The sequence below is a fragment of the Bos indicus x Bos taurus genome, chromosome X (genome assembly GCF_003369695.1).
Source record: "Bos indicus x Bos taurus breed Angus x Brahman F1 hybrid chromosome X, Bos_hybrid_MaternalHap_v2.0, whole genome shotgun sequence".
Classification (NCBI taxonomy): domain Eukaryota; kingdom Metazoa; phylum Chordata; class Mammalia; order Artiodactyla; family Bovidae; genus Bos; species Bos indicus x Bos taurus.
The window spans coordinates 75,286,796-75,306,831 of record NC_040105.1 but is presented as its reverse complement, the minus strand read 5'-3'; the positions used below and the strand labels follow the sequence as shown (position 1 = coordinate 75,306,831).

General features: G+C 39.8%; 1 protein-coding gene across 1 annotated transcript in view; it reads right to left on the bottom strand.

The window, feature by feature from the left end:
- The window catches only part of CYLC1 (cylicin 1), a 132,324-nt gene extending 112,983 nt beyond the window's left edge, over positions 1 to 19,341 (bottom strand). The window contains exon 1 of the mRNA XM_027535406.1: positions 19,232 to 19,341. Within this exon, the coding sequence (XP_027391207.1) occupies positions 19,232 to 19,341 (110 nt within the window). The remainder of the gene's footprint in view (positions 1 to 19,231) is intronic.
- Between the last annotated feature and the right edge of the window lie 695 nt (positions 19,342 to 20,036).

Here is a 20,036-nt window from a genome sequence, read left to right as displayed (position 1 = left end):
ACAATTCTAGGAGTTAAAAAAAAAAAAAAATTCTTGAACTTTTTTTCCCATTATTATATGAGTTTAACTCAGAGTTATCACACATTTATTGCCTAATTAGAAAGATATCACTAAAACATTCTTTTAATGAAGTACATCCTAGTTCTGGGTCTAATCTGCTATACTTAGTAGAGATGAACATATCGGCTGGTGACACAGGAATGACTTGCCTAACACTATAATGAATGCAGTTCTTAATTTACCCCCTTTGCTCTTGTTTCCAGAATGTTCATGTTCTCTTTTAGTTTAGCTTCTTCCAGAGGGTATAAAGCTGAAGTCCCAACAAAGGAAAACAATATAGGTATAGCAAATAGCTAGGTTTAGATTCCCCCCTTCAAATCAGCATGGTACTTCACTGCATTCTCTGTAATTATGAACGTTCATATTCATGAGTGCTCAGTTGTTTCAGTCATGTCCTACTCTTTGTGACCACATGGACCATAGCTTGCCAGGCCTCTCTGTCCAGAGAATTTTCCTAACAACAATGGAGAGGGCTGCCATGCCCTCCTCCAGGGGATCTTCCTGACCCGAATTTTGAACCTGAATCGCCTGCATTGCAGAAGATTATTTATTGCTGAACCACCTGGGAAGCCATCAACTGCTCCTAATTCCAGTCTCTATTGGTGGTCAAGGATTTGGAAGGCATTACTAATTCGGAATTAGTAACTTGGAATTAGTAAATTGGAAAGACCCTGATGCTAGGAAAGATTGAAGGCAAAAGAAGAAGAGAGTGGCAGAGGATGAGATGGTTAGATGGCATCACCTAATCAATGGATATGAACTTGAAAAAACTCTGGGAGATAGTGGAGAAGAGGGAAGCCTAGTGTTCATGGGGTTGCAAAGAGTAGTGAGAATGGAAATAGTTTCAGTAGGGAGGCCAGAGTTCCCCAAGCAGCAGGAGGAGATAAAACTGCAAGTGAGAGGTTTTTTTTTTTTTTTGCCTTTTAAAATTCTGTGTTCTCATGAAAACATCCTGTTTCCACCTGAACTTAAATTTATCTTAAACACTGAGCTAACCAATGCATTTTTTTTTCATGGAAATGTCTTCCTTAAGCTATGTTAATGAATGATATATTTGATTGGAAATCTGCCTTTCTTCAAGATTCATGTCAACTGTTTTATGGCCCAGGATGACTTATCTTGTGCCAATGCTGTCTCAAAATGCATGTTGTGGGTGAGGGGCCTGGTGTAACTTTCTCAGTTTTGAGGTGTTTTCTTTCTCTAATTAGCAGCTTACTAATATGATACTGGAGATCAGTGGAGAAATAACTCCAGAAAGAATGAAGGAACCGAGCCAAAGCAAAAACAATACCCAGTTGTGGATATGACTGGTGATAGAAGCAAGATCCGATGCTGTAAAGAGCAATATTCCATAGGAACCTGTATGTCAGGTCTATGAATCAAGGCAAATTAGAAGTGGTCAAACAAGAGATGGAAAGAGTGAACGTTGGCATTCTAGGAATCAGCGAACTAAAATGGACTGGAATGGGTGACTTTAACTCAGATTACCATTATATATGCTACTGTGGGAAGGAATCCCTTAGAAGAAATGGAGTAGCCATCATGGTCAAGAAAAGAGTCCAAAATAAAGTACTTGGATGCAATCTCAAAAACAACAGAATGATCTCTGTCCATTTCTAAGGCAAACCATTCATTATCACAGTAATCCAAGCCTATGCCCCGATCAGTAATGTTGAAGAAGCTGAAGTTGAATGGTTCTATGAAGACCTACAAGACCTTTTAGAATTAACATGCAAAAAAAAAAAAAAATCCTTTTCATTAAAGGGGACTGGAATGCAAAAGTAGGAAGTCATGAAACACCTGGGGTAACAGGCAATTTGGCCTTGGAATACGAAATGAAGCAGGGCAAATACTAATAGAGTTTTCCCAAGAGAACGCACTGGTCATAGCGAACACCCTCTTCCAACAACACAAGAGAAGACTCTACACATGGACATCACCAGACGGTCAACACTGAAATCAGGTTATTATATTCTTTGCAGCCAAAGATGTAGAAGTTCTATACAGTCAGCAAAAAGAAGACCAGGAGCTGATGTGGCTCAGATCATGAACTCCTGATTGCCAAATTCAGACTTAAATTGAAGAAAGTAGGGAAAACCAGAAGACCATTCAGGTATGACCTAAATCAAATCCCTTATGACTATACAGTGGAAGTGAGAAATAGATTTCAGGGCCTAGATCTGATAGATAGAGTGCCTGATGAACTATGGAACGAGGTTTGTGACATTGTACAGGAGACAGGGATCAAGACCATCCCCATGGGAAAGAAATGAAAAAAAAAAGCAAAATGGCTGTCTGAGGAGGCCTTACAAATACCTGTGAAAAGAAGAGAAGTGAAAAGTAAAGGAGAAAAGGAAAGATACAAGCATCTGAATTCAGAGTTGCACAGAATAGCAAGGAGAGATAAGAAAGCTTTCTTCAGCTATCAATGCAAAGAAATAGAGGAAAACAACAGAATGGGAAAGACTAGAGATCTCTTTAAGAAAATTAGAGATACCAAGGGAACATTTCATGCAAAGATGGGCTTGATAAAGGACAGAAATCATAAGGACCAAACAGAAGCAGAAGATATTAAGAAGAAGTGGCAAGAATACACAGAAGAGCTGTACAAAAAAGATCTTCACAACCAAGATAATCACGATGGTGAGATCACTCACCTAGAGTCAGACATCCTGGTATGTGAAGTCAAGTGGGCCTTAGAAAGCATTATTTTGAGCAAAGCTAGTGGAGCTTATGGAATTCCAGTTGAGTTATTTCAAATCCTGAAAAATGATGCTGTGAAAGTGCTGCACTCACTATGCCAGCAAATTTGGAAAACTCAGCAGTGGCCACAGGACTGGAAAAGGTCAGGTTTCATTCTAATCCCAAAGGCAATTCCAAGAATGCTCTATCAGATCAGATCAGTCGCTCAGTCGCGTCCGACTCTTTGCAACCCCATGAACTGCAGCACGTCAGACCTCCCTGTCCATCACCAACTCCCGGAGTTCACTCAGACTCACGTCCATCGAGTCAGTGATGCCATCCAACCATCTCATCCTCTGTCGTCCCCTTCTCCTCTTGACCCCAATCCCTCCCAGCATCAGAGTCTTTTCCAATGAGTCAACTCTTCGCATGAGGTGGCAAAAGTACTGGAGTTTCAGCTTTAGCATCATTCCTTCCAAAGAAATCCCAGTGCTGATCTCTTTTAGAATGCACTGGTTGTATCTCCTTGCAGTCCAAGGAACTCTCAAGAGTCTTCTCCAACACCACAGTTCAATAGCATCAATTCTTCGGCGCTCAGCCTTCTTCACAGTCCAACTCTCACATCCATACATGACCACAGGAAAAACCATAGCCTTGACTAGACGAACCTTTGTTGGCAAAGTAATGTCTCTGCTTTTGAATATGCTATCTAGGTTGGTTATAACTTTCCTTCCAAGGAGTAAGCATCTTTTAACTTCATGTCTGCAGTCACCATCTGTAGTGATTTTGGAGTCCAGAAAAATAAAGTCTGACAATGTTTCCACTGTTTCCCCATCTATTTCCCATGAAGTGATGGGACCGGATGTCATGATCTTCATTTTCTGAATGTTGAGCTTTAAGCCAACTTTTTCACTCTCCACTTTCACCTTCATCAAGAGGCTTTTTAGTTCCTCTTCCCTTTCTGCCATAAGGGTGGTGTCATCTACATATCTGAGGTTATTGATATTTCTCCCGGCAATCTTGATTTCATCTTGTGCTTCTTCCAGCCCAACATTTCTCATGATGTACTCTGCATATAAGTTAAATAAGCAGGGTGACAATATCCAGCCTTGACGTACTCCTTTTCCTATTTGGAACCAGTCTGTTGTTCCATGTCCAGTTCTAAGTGTTGCTTCTTGACCTGCATACAAATTTCTCAAGAGGCAGATCAGGTGGTCTGATACTCCCATCTCTTTCAGAATTTTCCACAGTTTATTGTGATCCACACAGTCAAAGCCTTTTGCATAGTCAATAAAGCAGAAATAGATATTTTTCTGGAACTCTCTTGCTTTTTCCATAATCCAGCGGATGTTGGCAAGTTGATCTGGTTCCTCTGCCTTTTCTAAAACCAGCTTGAACATCTGGAAGCTCATGGTTCACATATTGCTGAAGCCTGGCTTGGAGAATTTTAAGCATTACTTTACTAGCGTGTAAGATGAGTGCAATTGTGTGGTAGTTTGAGCATTCTTTGGCATTGCCTTTCTTTTGGATTGGAATGAAAACTGACCTTTTCCAGTCCTGTGGCCCCTGCTGAGTTTTCCAAATTTGCTGGCATATTGAGTGCAGCACTTTCACAGCATCATCTTTCAGGATTTGGAATAGCTCAACTGGAATTCTATCACCTCCACTCGCTTTGTTCGTAGTGATGCTTTCTAAGGCCCACTTGACTTCACATTGCAGGATGTCTGGCTCTAGGTCAGTGATCACACCATCGTGATTATCTGGGTCGTGAAGATCTTTTTTGTACAGTTCTTCTGTGTATTCTTGCCATGTCTTCTTAATATCTTCTGCTTCTGTTAGGTCCATACCGTATCTGTCCTTTATCGAGCCCATCTTTGCATGAAATGTTTCTATGGTATTTCTGATTTTCTTGAAGAGATCTCTAACTACTGCACAATTGTACTCATCTCACAGGCTAGTAAAGTAATGCTCAAAATTCTCCAAGTCAGACTTCAGCAATATGTGAATCGTCAAAATCCAGATGTTCAAGCTGGTTTTAGTAAAGGCAGAGGAACAAGAGATCAAATTGTCAACATCTGCTGGATCATCGAAAAAGCAAGAGAGTTCCAGGAAAACATCTCTTTCTGCTTTATTGACTATGCAAAAGGCAGATCCCAATAAACTGTGGAAAATTCTGAAAGAGATGGGAATACCAGAGCACCTGACCTGCCTCTTGAGAAATATGTATGCAGGTCAGGAAGCAACAGTTAGAACTGGACATGGAACAATAGACTGGTTACAAATAGGAAAAGGAGTATGTCAAGGCTGTATATTGTCACCCTGCTTATTTAACTTATATGCAGAGTACATCATGAGAAATGTTGGGCTGGAAGAAGCACAAGCTGGAATAAAGATTGCTGGGAGAAATATCAATAACCTCAGATATGTAGATGACACCACCCTTATGGCAGAAAGGGAAGAGGAACTAAAAAGCCTCTTGATGACAGTGAAAGAGAAGAGTGAAAGAATTGGCCTAAAGTTCAACATTCAGAAAACGAAGATCATGGCATCTTATCCCATCACTTCATGGGAAATAGATGAGGAAATAATGTCAGACTTCATTTTTTTTTATGCTCCAAAATCAATGCAGATGGTGATTGCAGCCATGAAATTAAAAGACGCTTACTTCTTGGAAGTAAAGTTATGATCATCGTAGATAGCATATTGAAAAGCAGAAACATTACTTTGCCAACAAAGGTCTGTCTAGTCAAGGCTATGGCTTTTCCAGTCGTCATATATGGATGTGAGAGTTGGACTATGAAGGAAGCTGAGCACTGAAAAATTAATGCTTTTGAACTGTGGTTTTGGAGAAGACTCTTGAGAGTCCCTTGGACTGCAAGGAGATCCAACCAGTCCATCCTAAATGAGATAGTCCTGGGTGTTCATTGGAAGGACTGATGCTAAAACTGAAACTCCATTAGTTTGGCAACCTCATGCGAAGAGTTGACTCATTGGAAAAGACTCTAATGTTAGGAGGGATTGGTGGCAGGAGGGGAAGGGGACGACAGAGGATGAGATGGCTAGATGGCATCACCGACTTGATGGACAGAAGTTTGAGTAAACTCCGGGAGTTGGCAATGGACAGGGAGGCCTGTCGTGCTGCGATTCTTGGGGTCACAAAGAGTTGGACACGACTGAGCAACTCATCTGAATTGAGTTGAACTGAATAGGTTTATAACTTCATGGTAAAAACTAGCAAGGGAGCACTCTTTCCGTCCCCTTTGATGTCTATGTCAGCAGCTTTCTCTATCTCTTTCATACTTTAATAAAACTTTATTACACAAAACACTCAGAGTGATAAGCTACATCACTGGCCTCATATTGAATTCTGCTCCTCTGGAGGCCAAGAATCCTGGCATTGTTCATGGCTCATTACAGCAACCTTTCATCTTTGTGTCTCATATGGGATTCTGAGCACAAAGTAAGGACACAAGGAGCTCTAGTTCTTTGTTAACCTAGTAAACACGTTTTTTTTTTTTTTTTTTTGCTTTGCTTTACTAACTCTACAGTGTGCCTGTGTGTGTGATTTATTGAAAGAGATTCACAAACAAGTGTGAAGCAAGAATTGTGCCCTAATCTGCAGTTCTGCAGTGACTTCATATGGCTTATGGCCGAAACCCTGTCAGGAGATTATACTGACCTGCTAATGTCAAGAGGCACCCAACGTCTCCTCTGGGGGAGCAGCCAGAAATGGGTGAAGTGTATGGACTGAACTCACCTTTCTTGGTCAAATTTTCTGGTCTCTTTGACCATTTCATTACTGCCTGGGAATTAGAACTATTGACCTAATCTGTCCAATCACAGACTTTCAAGGGACTTGTGATCCATGCTGGTACTATGTACTTTTATTTAGACCACAAGTTTGGAAGCACCTAGCCTTGCTAGGAGCTGAAATTTACAAGAGCATGTTCAGGAGCTCCAGGAAGATCTCTCAGATCAGGGGCCACTCTCTTGGCTGCCTGCCTCAGGGGAGAGTGACCTGGAAAGGGGGTTTGTCTCCACCCCCATCTAGAGCTGGGATAGATTCCTCTGGTAGAAAGAAACCATGGCTATACATGCCACTTTTTTTCTCTCTTACAGATTGGAGCTAGCATTTCCACTTCCATTAAAATGTATTTTTTTTTTTAAATGGGACAAGTTTAATCTCCAGAATTTACAAAAGACATGCCTGATCTTTTTCTGTGATACTGAATGGCCACAGTATCCTTTGGAACACAGGGAATGCTGGCCAGTTGAAGGATCTCTTAATTATAATACTGTTTTACAATTAGGCTGTTTTTTTAGAAAACAGGGGAAATGGGTAGAAATACCACATACGCTACTATTTTTCTGTATCTGGGACATGCCAGACTTATGTCCTAAGGGTTCAGATTTGAGTGCAAAACCTTCAGCTCCCTCCTGTCCTCTTATTATGCCCCTGTATCCAGGGCTCCCAACTGAACAGGTTGAAAATCAGGCCACTCTTCCAGGAGGGATTGCCTTAGTCTTGGTAGAAACTCAAATAGTCCCAATTACAGTCAAAACTATTTAGAGGATCCAAAAAGTACATAGAAGCCTTTACATGACTAACTTTACTTTATGACCTTACTTGGAGAGATGTAATGTATGCCTTGGGACAGACGCTAACTCACGACTCAAAAACTCGAGTTTTAGGGAAAAACTGTTTAGGGAGATGAACAGATTGGCAATAAATCAGCAGAAAAAGGGGAGAGTGAGATAGCCACCTTCCCTACTGGGAATTAGACAGTCCCCACAACAGAGTCCGACAGGGACTATAACATAGCTAAAAGAAGATGGGGACCAGGGTCGCTTTGTTAGTTATGTTCTTAAAGGACTCAAGTGGGTGCACGCTAAGACTGTAAGCTATGCCAAGTTGACAAACAGAACAAAAGGGAGAGAAGGAAGCTCCTGGTAAATTCCTAGATAGACTACAAGAAGCCTTTCACAGATTCACTAAGATTGATCCCTAAAATGCAGAAGGAGGAATTATCTTAAAATATCAATTTCTCACTCAGTAGGCTCCAGATATCCACTTTAAGCTAACAGACATATGTACCAAATCAGTCTTAGATAACCTATTACAAGTGGCTCAGACAGTTTATGGCAGGGAGAAAGAGGACAAGAGTCATAAAAAGACTAGGAAAGACTGAAGCCTGAACAATGACTTTCAAATCTGCTTTGAATTTGCCAGAAAAACTGCCCAGAGGGACCCAGGTGAAAAGGGATGGACTTTCTATTACTGTAGAAAGGAGGGGCACCTCAAGCAGGATTACTCTCAGGTGTCTAAGCCTCCCCCCAGCTCCATGTCAGGTCTGCAAAGGACCACACTGGAGAGGAAACTGCCCTCTAAGGTGTAGGGCCCAGGGGTTGGACTCTCAAGACAATCAGGACTGAAGGTGCCCAGGGGTCCCCACACAAACTCCTGTTCTAATTACACCTGAGGAACCCTAGATATTGATAACTTTGGGGGCCAATCAGTCAATTTCCTTTTAGACAACAGGGAAACTTATTCTATGCTTGCTGAAGCCCCTGGCCCACTTTTTCCCCAATACACTTCTGTAATGGGACTCTCTGGATGAACCAAATGTTATTATTTCAGTTGTTCTTTAAGCTGCAACCAGGACTTTGCTGTTTTCACATGAGTTTCTGATCATGCCAGAGTCTCCTCCACCCCTTTGGGGAGGGATATATTGAGCAAGGTCTGTGCCTCTGTTTTCATGAACATGGAGCCCTCTCTGTCTCTCCCGTTAATCCTAGAGTGTGGGCTGATGGAAAAACGGGGTTGAGCACAAATGCTCTTCATGTTGCTGTTAAGCTCAAAGACCCTCGCCTATTTCCACATCAAAAGGAGTATCCACTGAAACTCGAGGTTAAGAAAAACCCACCACTGAGTATTTAAAGGAGCAAGAGTTATTAATTACCTCTCACAGTCCATGCAACACTCCTATTTTGGGTGTTAAGAAAAGTTAAATGATAAATGAAGACTAGTTAAAGATTTACAAATAATAAGTGAGGCTGCGGTTCCTTTACACCCCAGGGTGCCTAATCCTTGTACTCTGTTGTCTGAAATTTCTGAACAAGCCAAATATTATTTCAGTCATTGATTTGACTTTCAGTCATTGATTTGCCTTCTTTTCTAGAAGGGATGAGGGACATAGGCCCTCAGAGAATTAACCCTACACTAAATTATCCTCTACCTATGACTTTAAGACAATTGAGAGGATTTGGGGGCATCACAGGCTATTGCCACATTTGGATTCCTATGGGGAACTTGCTCGGCCTTTATATAAACTTATGACTGAAACTCAGCAGGTCCAAACCAACAAGCTGGTTTGGTCTCCGGATACTCAAAAGGCTGTTAAGCCTGCTCTCTTGCAGGCTCCCACTTTGGGCTTGCCCACAGGATCAAAGTTTAGTTTGTTACTGGGGCGGGGGGGCGGGGGGGGGGAAGGCTATTGCCACATTCCTTAAGGGTAATTGCTACTATTGTTTTGCTAATGAGAGCATATTGAATGGAGAAGGCAATGGCACCCTACTCCAGTACTCTTGCCTGGCAAATCCTACGGACAGAGTAGCCTGGTAGGCTGCAGTCTATGAGGTCGCAAAGAGTCGGACACGACTGAGCAACTTCCCTTTCACTTTTCACTTTCATGCATTGGAGAAGGAAATGGCAACCCACTCGAGTGTTCTTGCCTGGAGAATCCCAGGGGCGGGGGAGCCTGGTGGGCTGCCATCTATGGGGTCACACAGAGTCAGACACGACTGAAGTGACTTAGCAGCAGCAGCAGAATATGGAAAAGCAGAGACATTACTTTGCCAACAAAGGTCCCTCTAGTCAAGGCTATGGTTTGTCCTGTGGTCATGTATGGATGTGAGAGTTGAACTGTGAAGAAAGTTAAGTGCTGAAGATTTGCTGCTTTTGAACTGTGGTGTTGGAGAAGACTCTTGAGAGTCCCTTGCACTGCAAGGAGATCCAATCAGTCCATTCTGAAGAAGATCAGCCCCGGAATTTCTTTGGAAGGAATGATGCTAAAGCTGAAACTCCAGTACTTTGGCCACCTCATGCGGAGAGTTGACTCATTGGGAAAGACTCTGATGCTGGGAGGGATTGGGGGCAGGAGGAGAAGGGGACGACAGAGGATGAGATGGCTGGATGGCATCACTGATTCAATGGACGTGAGTCTGAGTGAACTCCGGGAGTTGGTGATGGACAGGGAGGCCTGGCGTGCTTCGATTCATGGGGTCGCAAAGAGTCGGACACGACTGAGCGATTGAACTGAACTGAACTGAACTGAAAGCTCTTAAGTTTACTAATGAGCAAAATCTGTATTTACTGACTTCTCATAATGTGAATAAAATCTTAAACTCTAAGGTTAATATTTGGATGACAGTCAGCTTTTTAAATATTAGTCATTGTTGTTAAAAGGACCAATAACTAAGCTTAAAGTTTGTGGAAATTTAAATCCTGCCACTTTACTTCCTGAGAGGGAAAATCAAATACCCAGTCATGACTGTTCCCAATTTCTAACTTTAAACTATGCAATTCAGATAGATTTAATGGACACCCCATTAGAAAATTCTGACATGGAAATATTTACAGATGCCAGTTCTTTTTGGGGGGATGGGAAATAGAAAACTGGTTATGCTGTGGTGATGGATGGACAGGATTCAGAAACAAAGTCTCTCCACTCAGGGATAAATGTTCAGCTATTGGAGCTTGTGAATCTGACCCAAGCTCTAGAGTTAAGCAAAAGACAGTGAATAAATATCTATGCTGATTCTGAATATGCTTATTTGACTTTACATGCTCATGCTATAATATGGAAAGAAAGTTTAAAACATAAGCAGAAAAAATTACAATATACTGAGGAAAAATTAAAAAATATATAGCAAAGAGTAGCAAAGATTACTGATAAAGGATAGTTACAGTCTGAGAAGAGCTGATTAATAATTCCTGAAAATGCTAAATGAGAAATTCTTAAAGGTTTACACCAGTGTTTTCCTAAAGCCTTGGAATTAACTATGTAACTCAACTTTTAGCTTTTCAACAGGGACATTACAGGAACACAGGGAGGTGACTTCTGACCCAGTCTCTGAGTCAAACAAACTGCTGTTTGAGCCTGGAAACAAGGTCTTGCTAAAGACATTGGGATCCGGGAAGCAATTTCTTGAGCCTCTCTGGGAAGGCACCTACCAGGTTATTCTTTCTTCTCTCACAACTGTCAGTGTGCCAGAAATTGATTGCTGGGTGCATCCTGACCCAAACTAAGGGATGTCATTTTATGTCTGTATTCTCTATGCTTTTACTTCTTGCTTTTCAGATAGGCCTGATAATCTATGTGGGTTTGCTTCTATTGACTCCTAAAGTCCTGAGTCTGCTGTTTGATCCTCAGGACAACGACTTTCTTTCCTGGGTTCATTCCTATGCTGCATTCCACAAATGGATTAATTTCTGGGTCTGCAGTGCACTCCCTACCTCATCAGGTGGGTGTCTCCACTTCAGGGAAAGGACTTTCTCCAATTCTGAGACTACCTTCACCAACAACAATCATACATGATGTCTCTTCTTAATGTGATGACATCTAACAATCCTAAAATGGACTGTAACACTTTGTACCTTAACTATGGACATAATGTGACTTTTAACTTTGCTAATTTTTCTGTTTTTGCTGTTTTCTCCCTGCATCTGTAATTGTGTAGCTGGATTTATTTCTAGCCACATGGAGGCTTTTAAGTTACAAATGGTTGTTCAGGCTCCTATGAGTGCCACAGCCTCCTCCAACTACTATTTGAGGCCCTGGATGAGAGACCCTCAATATGAGGGTAAGGAGAATATGTTTCCTCAAAAATTTAGGGACGATGCCCCTGACCAGGTCAAAAGAAGTTGTGGAATGAGAACGGTGCCCCTTTCCTTTGACAACATAATTCTCCTAAATGAAAGGGGAGAATGAGTTAATATCCTTGGTAGGGAGGCCAGAGGTCTTCAAGTGGCAGGAGGAAATAAAACTGCAAGTGGCAGACTTTTTTTTTTTCTTTTCAAAATTCGTTGTCATCATGACACCTGGTTCCACCTGAACTTAAATTTATCTCAAACCTTCAGCTAACCAATGCATTTTTCACATGATGATGAGTTATATATTTGCTTAGAAATCCGCCTTTCATCAAGATTCACGTCAATTGTTTTATGGCCCAAGATAACACCTTGTGCCAATGCTGTCTCCCACTACATGTTGTGGGTGAGGGGCACAGTGCAGCTCTCTTAGTTTTGAGATGCTTCCTTTCTCTGATTAGCAGCTTTCTAATAGGTATATAAATTCTTGCTAAAAAGTAGCAAGGGAGCACGCTTTCTGTCCCCTTCTGATGTCTATGTCAGAAGCTTTCTCTATCTCATTTATACTTTAACAAAGCTTTATTACACAAAAGCTCAGAGTGATCAAGCCTTATCAGTGGCCCCAGATCAAATTCCTCTCCTCTGGAGGCCAAAATTCCTGGCATCATTCACAGTTTGTAGCAACAACCTTTCAGTAGATTACTGAAAAACAGCAACACTAATTACACACATTTATAGTAACAGTTGAATTATGTTAAGCATTTCTTACATTTTAAGAACATGTGAAACATTTTTCATGCTTATTTATACTTAATCTCCCAGAAAATTTCTTGGTGTAGTACATGAATTATGATGTCTTTAACTGCTAGAACAGAGTACCTATGTAAACATAGCTTAAAATACTTGTAGTATATTTTTCACACATAGCAAAAAATCTAGAACTAAGGAATTTTCACATTTTAGAAATTTACCAGCTCAATAAATTCAGGGCTCTGGGTTGATTCCTGTGATTTTTTTGGCCCTCTCCTTATGGATGCAAGATAGCTGCAAATGTTCCAAAGGTCATGTCCTCACAAAACAGCATTCAAAGATAGGAAAAGAAGAACATATTGTATTTTTACATTTCTCACTTTTTATTTATAATGAAAACATTTCCCAGAAGGCCCCAGTAAGCTTTTACTTAAATATAAGACACATATATGGCACGTGTCATTGACCCAGGCTTTTAAAATGTGGATGTGGCATTTTCAATCTTTATAATTGGAGGTACAAAGACTTATTCTGAAAAGAGTAAGATAAGTGGCTGCTGCAAGGATGAGAGACAGTATTTCACAGATAGACATTGAACTTGGCCACATAAAAGATAGATCCATTTCCTAACCTTCAGAACATTATTGAATCGGACTGTTATTTGGAAAAATTGGCTTTGTATATGTAATTAAGTGTCAAGTTTTAAGGTTAGATCATCACTGGTTATCTTAGTGGGCCCTAAATGCAATGACAGGTATCCCTTTAAGAAATAGAAGAGAAGGTACAGGCACAGAGGGGGGAAAAAATCCTGAAAATAGAGGCAGAGATTGCAGTTAAGTAAGTCAGTGACTCCCTGGATCCACTAGAAGCTGAAAGAGCCAAGATTTACCTCTACTGCTTTCCAAGGGAGCATAACTCTGCCAGTTCTTTTGGGATTTCTGAATTGCAAAACTAGGAGAGAATAAATTTTTGTTGTTTTAAACTTCCAAGTTGCTGGTATTTATCATGAGCGTCTTAGGAAACTTACACAGATTTAATTATTCTGCTTTTATAGGTGGAGTAAATGAAGTTTTGAGAGGTTAAATAACTTGTGTGAGATCTCATAGCTGGTAAAGAGAGGAAGTAAGACTAGAGTCCAAAATTTCCTTACTCCAAAGTAAGAAAATATTACTTACTCCAAATATGTTAAACCACTATACTAGTTCTATACTTTGTTAAATAATAATAACAATAGTAATAATAATACTCATTGAGTCCTTACCATATTTTGGATGCTATGCTTCATGTATGATATATACATGCACAATGCCTAATATGTGTATTTCAATATGATTTTATTGTTCTCTCCTAAAATTGTTCTTTATTGCATTCAATAATATAGAGAAACAACATATGAAGGTCACCAGGACAGTCATCTTCCCAGAAAAATTTCTAGTAACATGATTTCTTGTACCAGAATCAAAGAGTTAGTGGGTTTTTTGTGGGCAACCAGAACAGGTAATGCAGGACAAAACCTTGTATTTGTTAAATGGTATCTTGCCAAAGTATTGGTTTTAGCAACATAAGCTATAGTCAAAGTGAAACTTAAATTCAACTAATTACCTACTTTGCTTTATAAATAATAAGAACAGAACTAGATGAAGGTAGAAAATGGCCCAAAGATTTAGAATTTGAAAATGTTTTAGGCAATATCTTGAAAGTAAAAAAAAAAAAAAATCTATGAATCAACACAAATAATCACTGACTGGCTTCTATGTGTCTATTCCTATGTGGAACATAAAGGAAAATTGTAATAAATTCCTTGGTCCTGTCCTTGTAGAATTTTTTGGTGAGTTTATAGGTATCAATAAATTAAATTTATGATATGTTTATTTTTCAATTAATACACTACTCTTTACAAAAAAAAAAAAATAACACTAACAAGATTTTGGGAAATAGAACAATAGTTTCAAGTTGGTATACTGAATACCAATAGCTTATGGTGAATGGTGTTCGATTTGTGATCTCCAAAGGAGAAAATTTCACTTCGGGACCAAAGATGTGGCTTCAGTCACTCAGAACTTTGTGTGGCAAAAGTTTTATTAAAGTGAAAAGGGATAGAGAAAGATTCTGACACAGACATCAGAAGGGGTCAAAAAGAGTGCCCCTCACTCTTCTTAGCAAGGCATTTATGTACTTTTTCAATTGGGATGTCTCAAGGTTGTAAAGGTCTTATCAGACCCATACCCACAACAACCATCTTAAGATAACAAAATTAGCCAGAAGGGAGAAGCATGTCTTTGAGCAAGATACATCCTTGTTATATAATCATTACACAGAGCTTAAGAAAAAATATACCCTTGAGCATGATGTATTGTTTTGTTGCATAATTATTAGCTCTGGGCTTAAAGAAAGTTAGTCTTAAGTGAAATAGATTGTCGTCATAGCAACTCAGAGCTTAACAAAAAAGTCTTATTTGACTAAAGGAATGTGGAAAAAAAAAATTATCCCTTCCTCCTCCTTGAGGGTCCTGGACTCCTTATCAGCCTACAAGAATTAACTCTCTTAATACATGATGTAGCTTCCACTCTTAAAATTAACCTTTAAAAGTTCAAGAAAGTATATTAAGAAAATTAACAAAGATACGAATATATTCAAATATAGGAAAAAATATATCATGGAAAAACCTATAAAGAATCCCTGAGAAAACAAAATCACATAGAATTTCATCAAAGAAAAAGCCCAGAATTTCACAGAACAGGATTCATCTGAGCTAGTGGGAGACTGCTAATGTAAAAAAAAAAAACAAAAAACAAAAAAGACATTTAAACAACACCAAGGAAATTCCATGAAACTAGGATGGAAAGACATTGAGAGAAAAGTAATTGGGGATTCATAGAAACAGGAGAGAAGAGTGCAGCAAGGCTAGCTTATACATGAGAATTCTTTCACTAATTCCTTTATGACTGAGAAAGCTGAGACAAGGGGTTCTATCTCCAGGAGACAGAAGTCCTTTAGAATGAGAAGGCACAAAGGCTCAGGTAGCTGTCTATGCTAAGGAATAATAATAATAAAATATTATATATATATATAAATATATATATATATATATATATAAATATATATATGTATAATTACTCGGAGAAGGCAATGGCACCCAACTCCAGTACTCTTGCCTGGAAAATCCCATGGACGGAGGGGCCTGTTGGGCTGCAGTCCATAGGGTCGCAAAGATTCAGACACGACTGAGCGACTTCACTTTCACTGTTAACTTTCATGTATTGGAGAAGGACATGGCAACCCACTCCAATCTTCTTGCCTGGAGAATCCCAGGGACGGCGGAGCATGGTGGGCTGCCGTCTATAGGGTCGAACAGAGTCGGACACGACTGAAGCGACTTAGCAGCAGCATGTATAATTACTATATAACATTATATAATCAGATATATAAATAATTATTTCAATTATTTTATTGTAATTATTAATATTTTATTATTATTATTGGGTTGCCCAGGTGGCACTAGTGGTAAACAACCTGCCTGTCAATGCAGGAGACGTAAGAGGCACATGTTTTATTCCTGGGTCAGGAAGATACCAAGGAGGAGGACATGGTAACCCACTCCAATATTCTTGCCTGGAGAATCCCATGGACAGAGGAGCCTGGCAGGCTACAGTCCATAGAGTCACACAGAGTCAGACACAACTGAAGCAACTTAGCAGACATACATTATTATTGTTATACTATATATATAATCTCCAGAAGATCAATCGTAGTGGAAAAATCCAGTCTATTTATCCCTCTCTTTCAACCTATCTTCCCTGTGCCCTAGAGCAGGCTATGTAATCAGAGTCAGTTGATTGCCTTGGAGTGAATCTCACCTATAAGAATGAGCTCAAAATAAAACACAGGACAATTGAGACATGCAAACACCACAAAAGGGATACAATACACACCAAAGTAAACAGAATTAAAATGGAGCAGGCAGAATGGAACTTAAAAATAAGTATTAAATATACTTAAATATAATTATACTTAGTTATATATACTTATAATTATACTTAAACATAAAAGTAATAAGGAATGTATGGAATCTGAAGCAAAAATGAATAACCATAAAATTAAGATTAATATACATAATAAAGAAATTTTTGTGGTTTAAAACCCAATTGATGGTTTGAATAATGGAATAATCACACAAGACTAGAGAATTAGCAATCTAAACAATTTGGCTAGACAGTTTTAAAACAGTGTAGCACAAATTAATGAAGAGGTGGAAAATATTTATAAAAGTTAAGTTAATGAACACAGAGAATGAAGATGTGCCAATTTTTATCTAACAGTAATTCTAAAAAATAGAGGAATAATTTAATACAGAGTAAATTTCACTCAACAAAGAATAACTCTTCTTCAAAACAATATGGAATGTTCTTAAAAATAGTTCACAAGGAAGTTCCAAAAATTTCAAGGAACCAATTTATAAAGATTGTTTACTCTCACTAAAATGCATTAAATCAAGCAGGGTCCTCTGTGACCCACCTTGCAGAGTAATGGAAATAAAAGCAAAAATAAACAAATGGGACCTAGTTAAACTTAAAAACTTTTGCACACTGAAGGAGGCTATAAGCAAGGTGAAAAGTCAGCCTTCAGAATGGGAGAAAATAATAGCAAAAGAAGCAACTGACAAAGAATTAATCTCAAAAATATACAAGCAACTCCTGGAGCTCAATTCTAGAAAAATAAACGACCCAATGAAAAAATGGGCCAAAGAACTAAACAGACATTTCTTCAAAGAAGACATACAGATGGCTAACAAACACATGAAAAGATGCTCAACATCACTCATTGTCAGAGAAATGCAAATCAAAACCATAATGAGGTATCATTTCACACCAGGCAGAATGGCTGCTATCCAACAGTCTACAAGCAATAAATGCTGGAGAGGGTGTGGAGAAAAGGGAACCCTCTTACACTGTTGGTGGGAATGCAGATTGGTACAGACACTGTGGAGAACAGTGTGGAGATTCCTTAAAAAAACTGGAAAGAGAACTGCCATATGACCCAGCAATCCCACTGCTGGACATACACACCAAGGAAACCAGAATTGAAAGAGACATGTGTACCCCAATGTTCATTGCAGCACATTTTATAATAGCCAGGACATGGAAGCAACCTAGATGTCCATCAGAAGACGAATAGATAAGAAAGCTGTGGTACATATACACAATGGAATATTACTCAGCCATCAAAAAGGATACATTTAAATCAGTTCTAATGAGGTGGATGAAACTGGAGCCTATTATACAGAGTGAAGTAAGCCAGAAAGAAAAACACCAATACAGTATACTAACGCATATGTATGGAATTTAGAAAGATGGTAAAAATAACCCTGTATGAGAAACAACAAAAGAGACACAGATGTATAGAACAGACTGTTGGACTTTGTGGGAGAGGGCGAGGGTGGGATGACTTGGGAGAATGGCATTGATACATGTATATTATCATATGTGAAATGAATCACCAATCCAGGTTCGATGCATGGGACAGGATGCTCGGGACTGGTGCACTGGGATGACCCAGAGGGATGGGATGGGGAGGGAGGTGGGAGGGGGGTTCAGGATGGGGAACACATGTACACCTGTGCCAGATTCATGTCAATGTATGGCAAAACCACTACAATATTGTAAACTAATTAGTCTCTAATTAAAATGAATATATTTATATTAAAAAAAGAAAAAAGGCATTAAAACTAGAAATCCATAACTTCCCAAAATTTAGAATCTTATATTTCGGAAATATATGTATGCACTTCTACAAATTTATGTGTTTTTTTAAAAGATGCCATAAGGAAAGTTCAATTCAGTTCAATTCAGTTGCTCAGTAGTGTCCAACTCTTTGCGACCCCATGAATCACAGCATGCCAGAACTCCCTGTTCATCACCAACTCCCAGAGTTTACCCAAACTCATGTCCATCAAGTTGGTGATGCCATCCAGCCATCTCATCTTCTATCGTCCTTTTCTCCTCCTGCCCTCAATCCTTCCCAGCATCAGGGTCTTTTCCAATGAGTCTAATGGAAGTTATGAGATATTTAAAATGGAATGACAAAAAAAAAAAAAAAAACCTTAGAGAGATATTTGCAGGAATTCAGCAAAAACAGATTGCATCCAAGTATTGCATTTTGGACTCTTTTGTTGACTATGATGGCTACTCCATTTCTTCTAAGGGATTCCTGCCCACAGTAGTAGATAAAATGGACATCTGAGTTAAATTCACCAATTTTAGTTTGCTGATTTCTAGAATGTAGACGTTCATTCTTGCCATCTCCTGTTTAACTACTTCCAGTTTGCCTTGATTCATGGACCTAACGTTCCAGGTTCCTATGCAATATTGCTCTTTACAGCTTCGGATCTTGCTTCTATCACCACTCACATCCACAACCGGGTGTTGTTTTTGCTTTGGCACCATCCCTTCATTCTTTCTGAAATTATTTCTCCACTGAGTTCCAGTATCATATTGGGCACCTACTGACCTGGGGAGTTCATTTTCAGTGTCCTATCTTTTTGCCTTTTCATACTGTTCATGGGGTTCTCAAGGAAAGAATACGGAAGTGGTTTGCCATTCCCTTCTCCAGTGGACTACATTCTGTCAGGCCTCTCCACCATGACCCATCCGTCTTGGGTGGCCCCATATGGCATGGCCTAGTTTCATTGAGTTAGACAATTCTGTGGTCCATGTGATCAGATTGGCAAGTTTTCTGTGATTGTGGTTTCAGTCTGTCTGCCCTCTGATGCCCTCTCTCAGTGTCTACTGTCTTTACTTAGGTTTCTCTTACCTTGGATGTGGCGGTATCTCTTCACGGCTACCCCAGCAAAGCAAAGCCGCTGCTCCTTGCCTTGGACTTGGGTTATCTCCTCTCTGCAGCTCCCACTCCTCTCTGCAGAGCTGTCCAACTGCCACTAGCTGCTCCTGCTCCACATCCGCCGCTGGCCACTCAGCCACCATGCCCTCTCTCAGCACCTACCATCTTACTTGCGTTTCTCTTACCTTGGATGTGGGGTTCCTCCTCTCCACCACTCACCACTCTTGCACCGCACAGCCACTGCTGGACCAGTAACTCTGAAGAAGCTGAAGTTGAACAGTACTATGAAGATGTACAAGGCCTTTCAGAACTAACACCCAAAAAAGGTGTCCTTTTCATTATAGAGGACTGGAATGCAAAAGTAGAAAGTCAGCAAACACCTGGAGTAACAAGCACATTTGGCCTTGGAGTACAGAATGAAGCAGGGCAAAGGCTAATAGAGTTCTGCCAAGAGAATGTACTGGTCATAGCAAACACCCTTTTCCAGCAACACAGCAGAAGACTCTATACATGCACATCATCAGATGGTCAAAACCGAAATCAGATTGATTATATTCTTTGCAGCCAAAGATGAGAAACTCTATACAGTCAGTAAAAACAAGACCGGGAGCCAATTGTGGCTCAGAGCATAAACTCCTTATTGCCAAATTCATGCTTAAATTGAAGAAAGTGGAGAAAACCACTAAACCATTCAGGTATGACCTAAATTAAATCCCTTATACAGTTCAGTCACACAGTCGTGTCCGACTCTGTGACCCCATGAATCACAGCATGCCAGGCCTCCCTCTCTAACACCATCTCCCGGAGTTCACTCAAACTCACATCCATTGAATTGGTG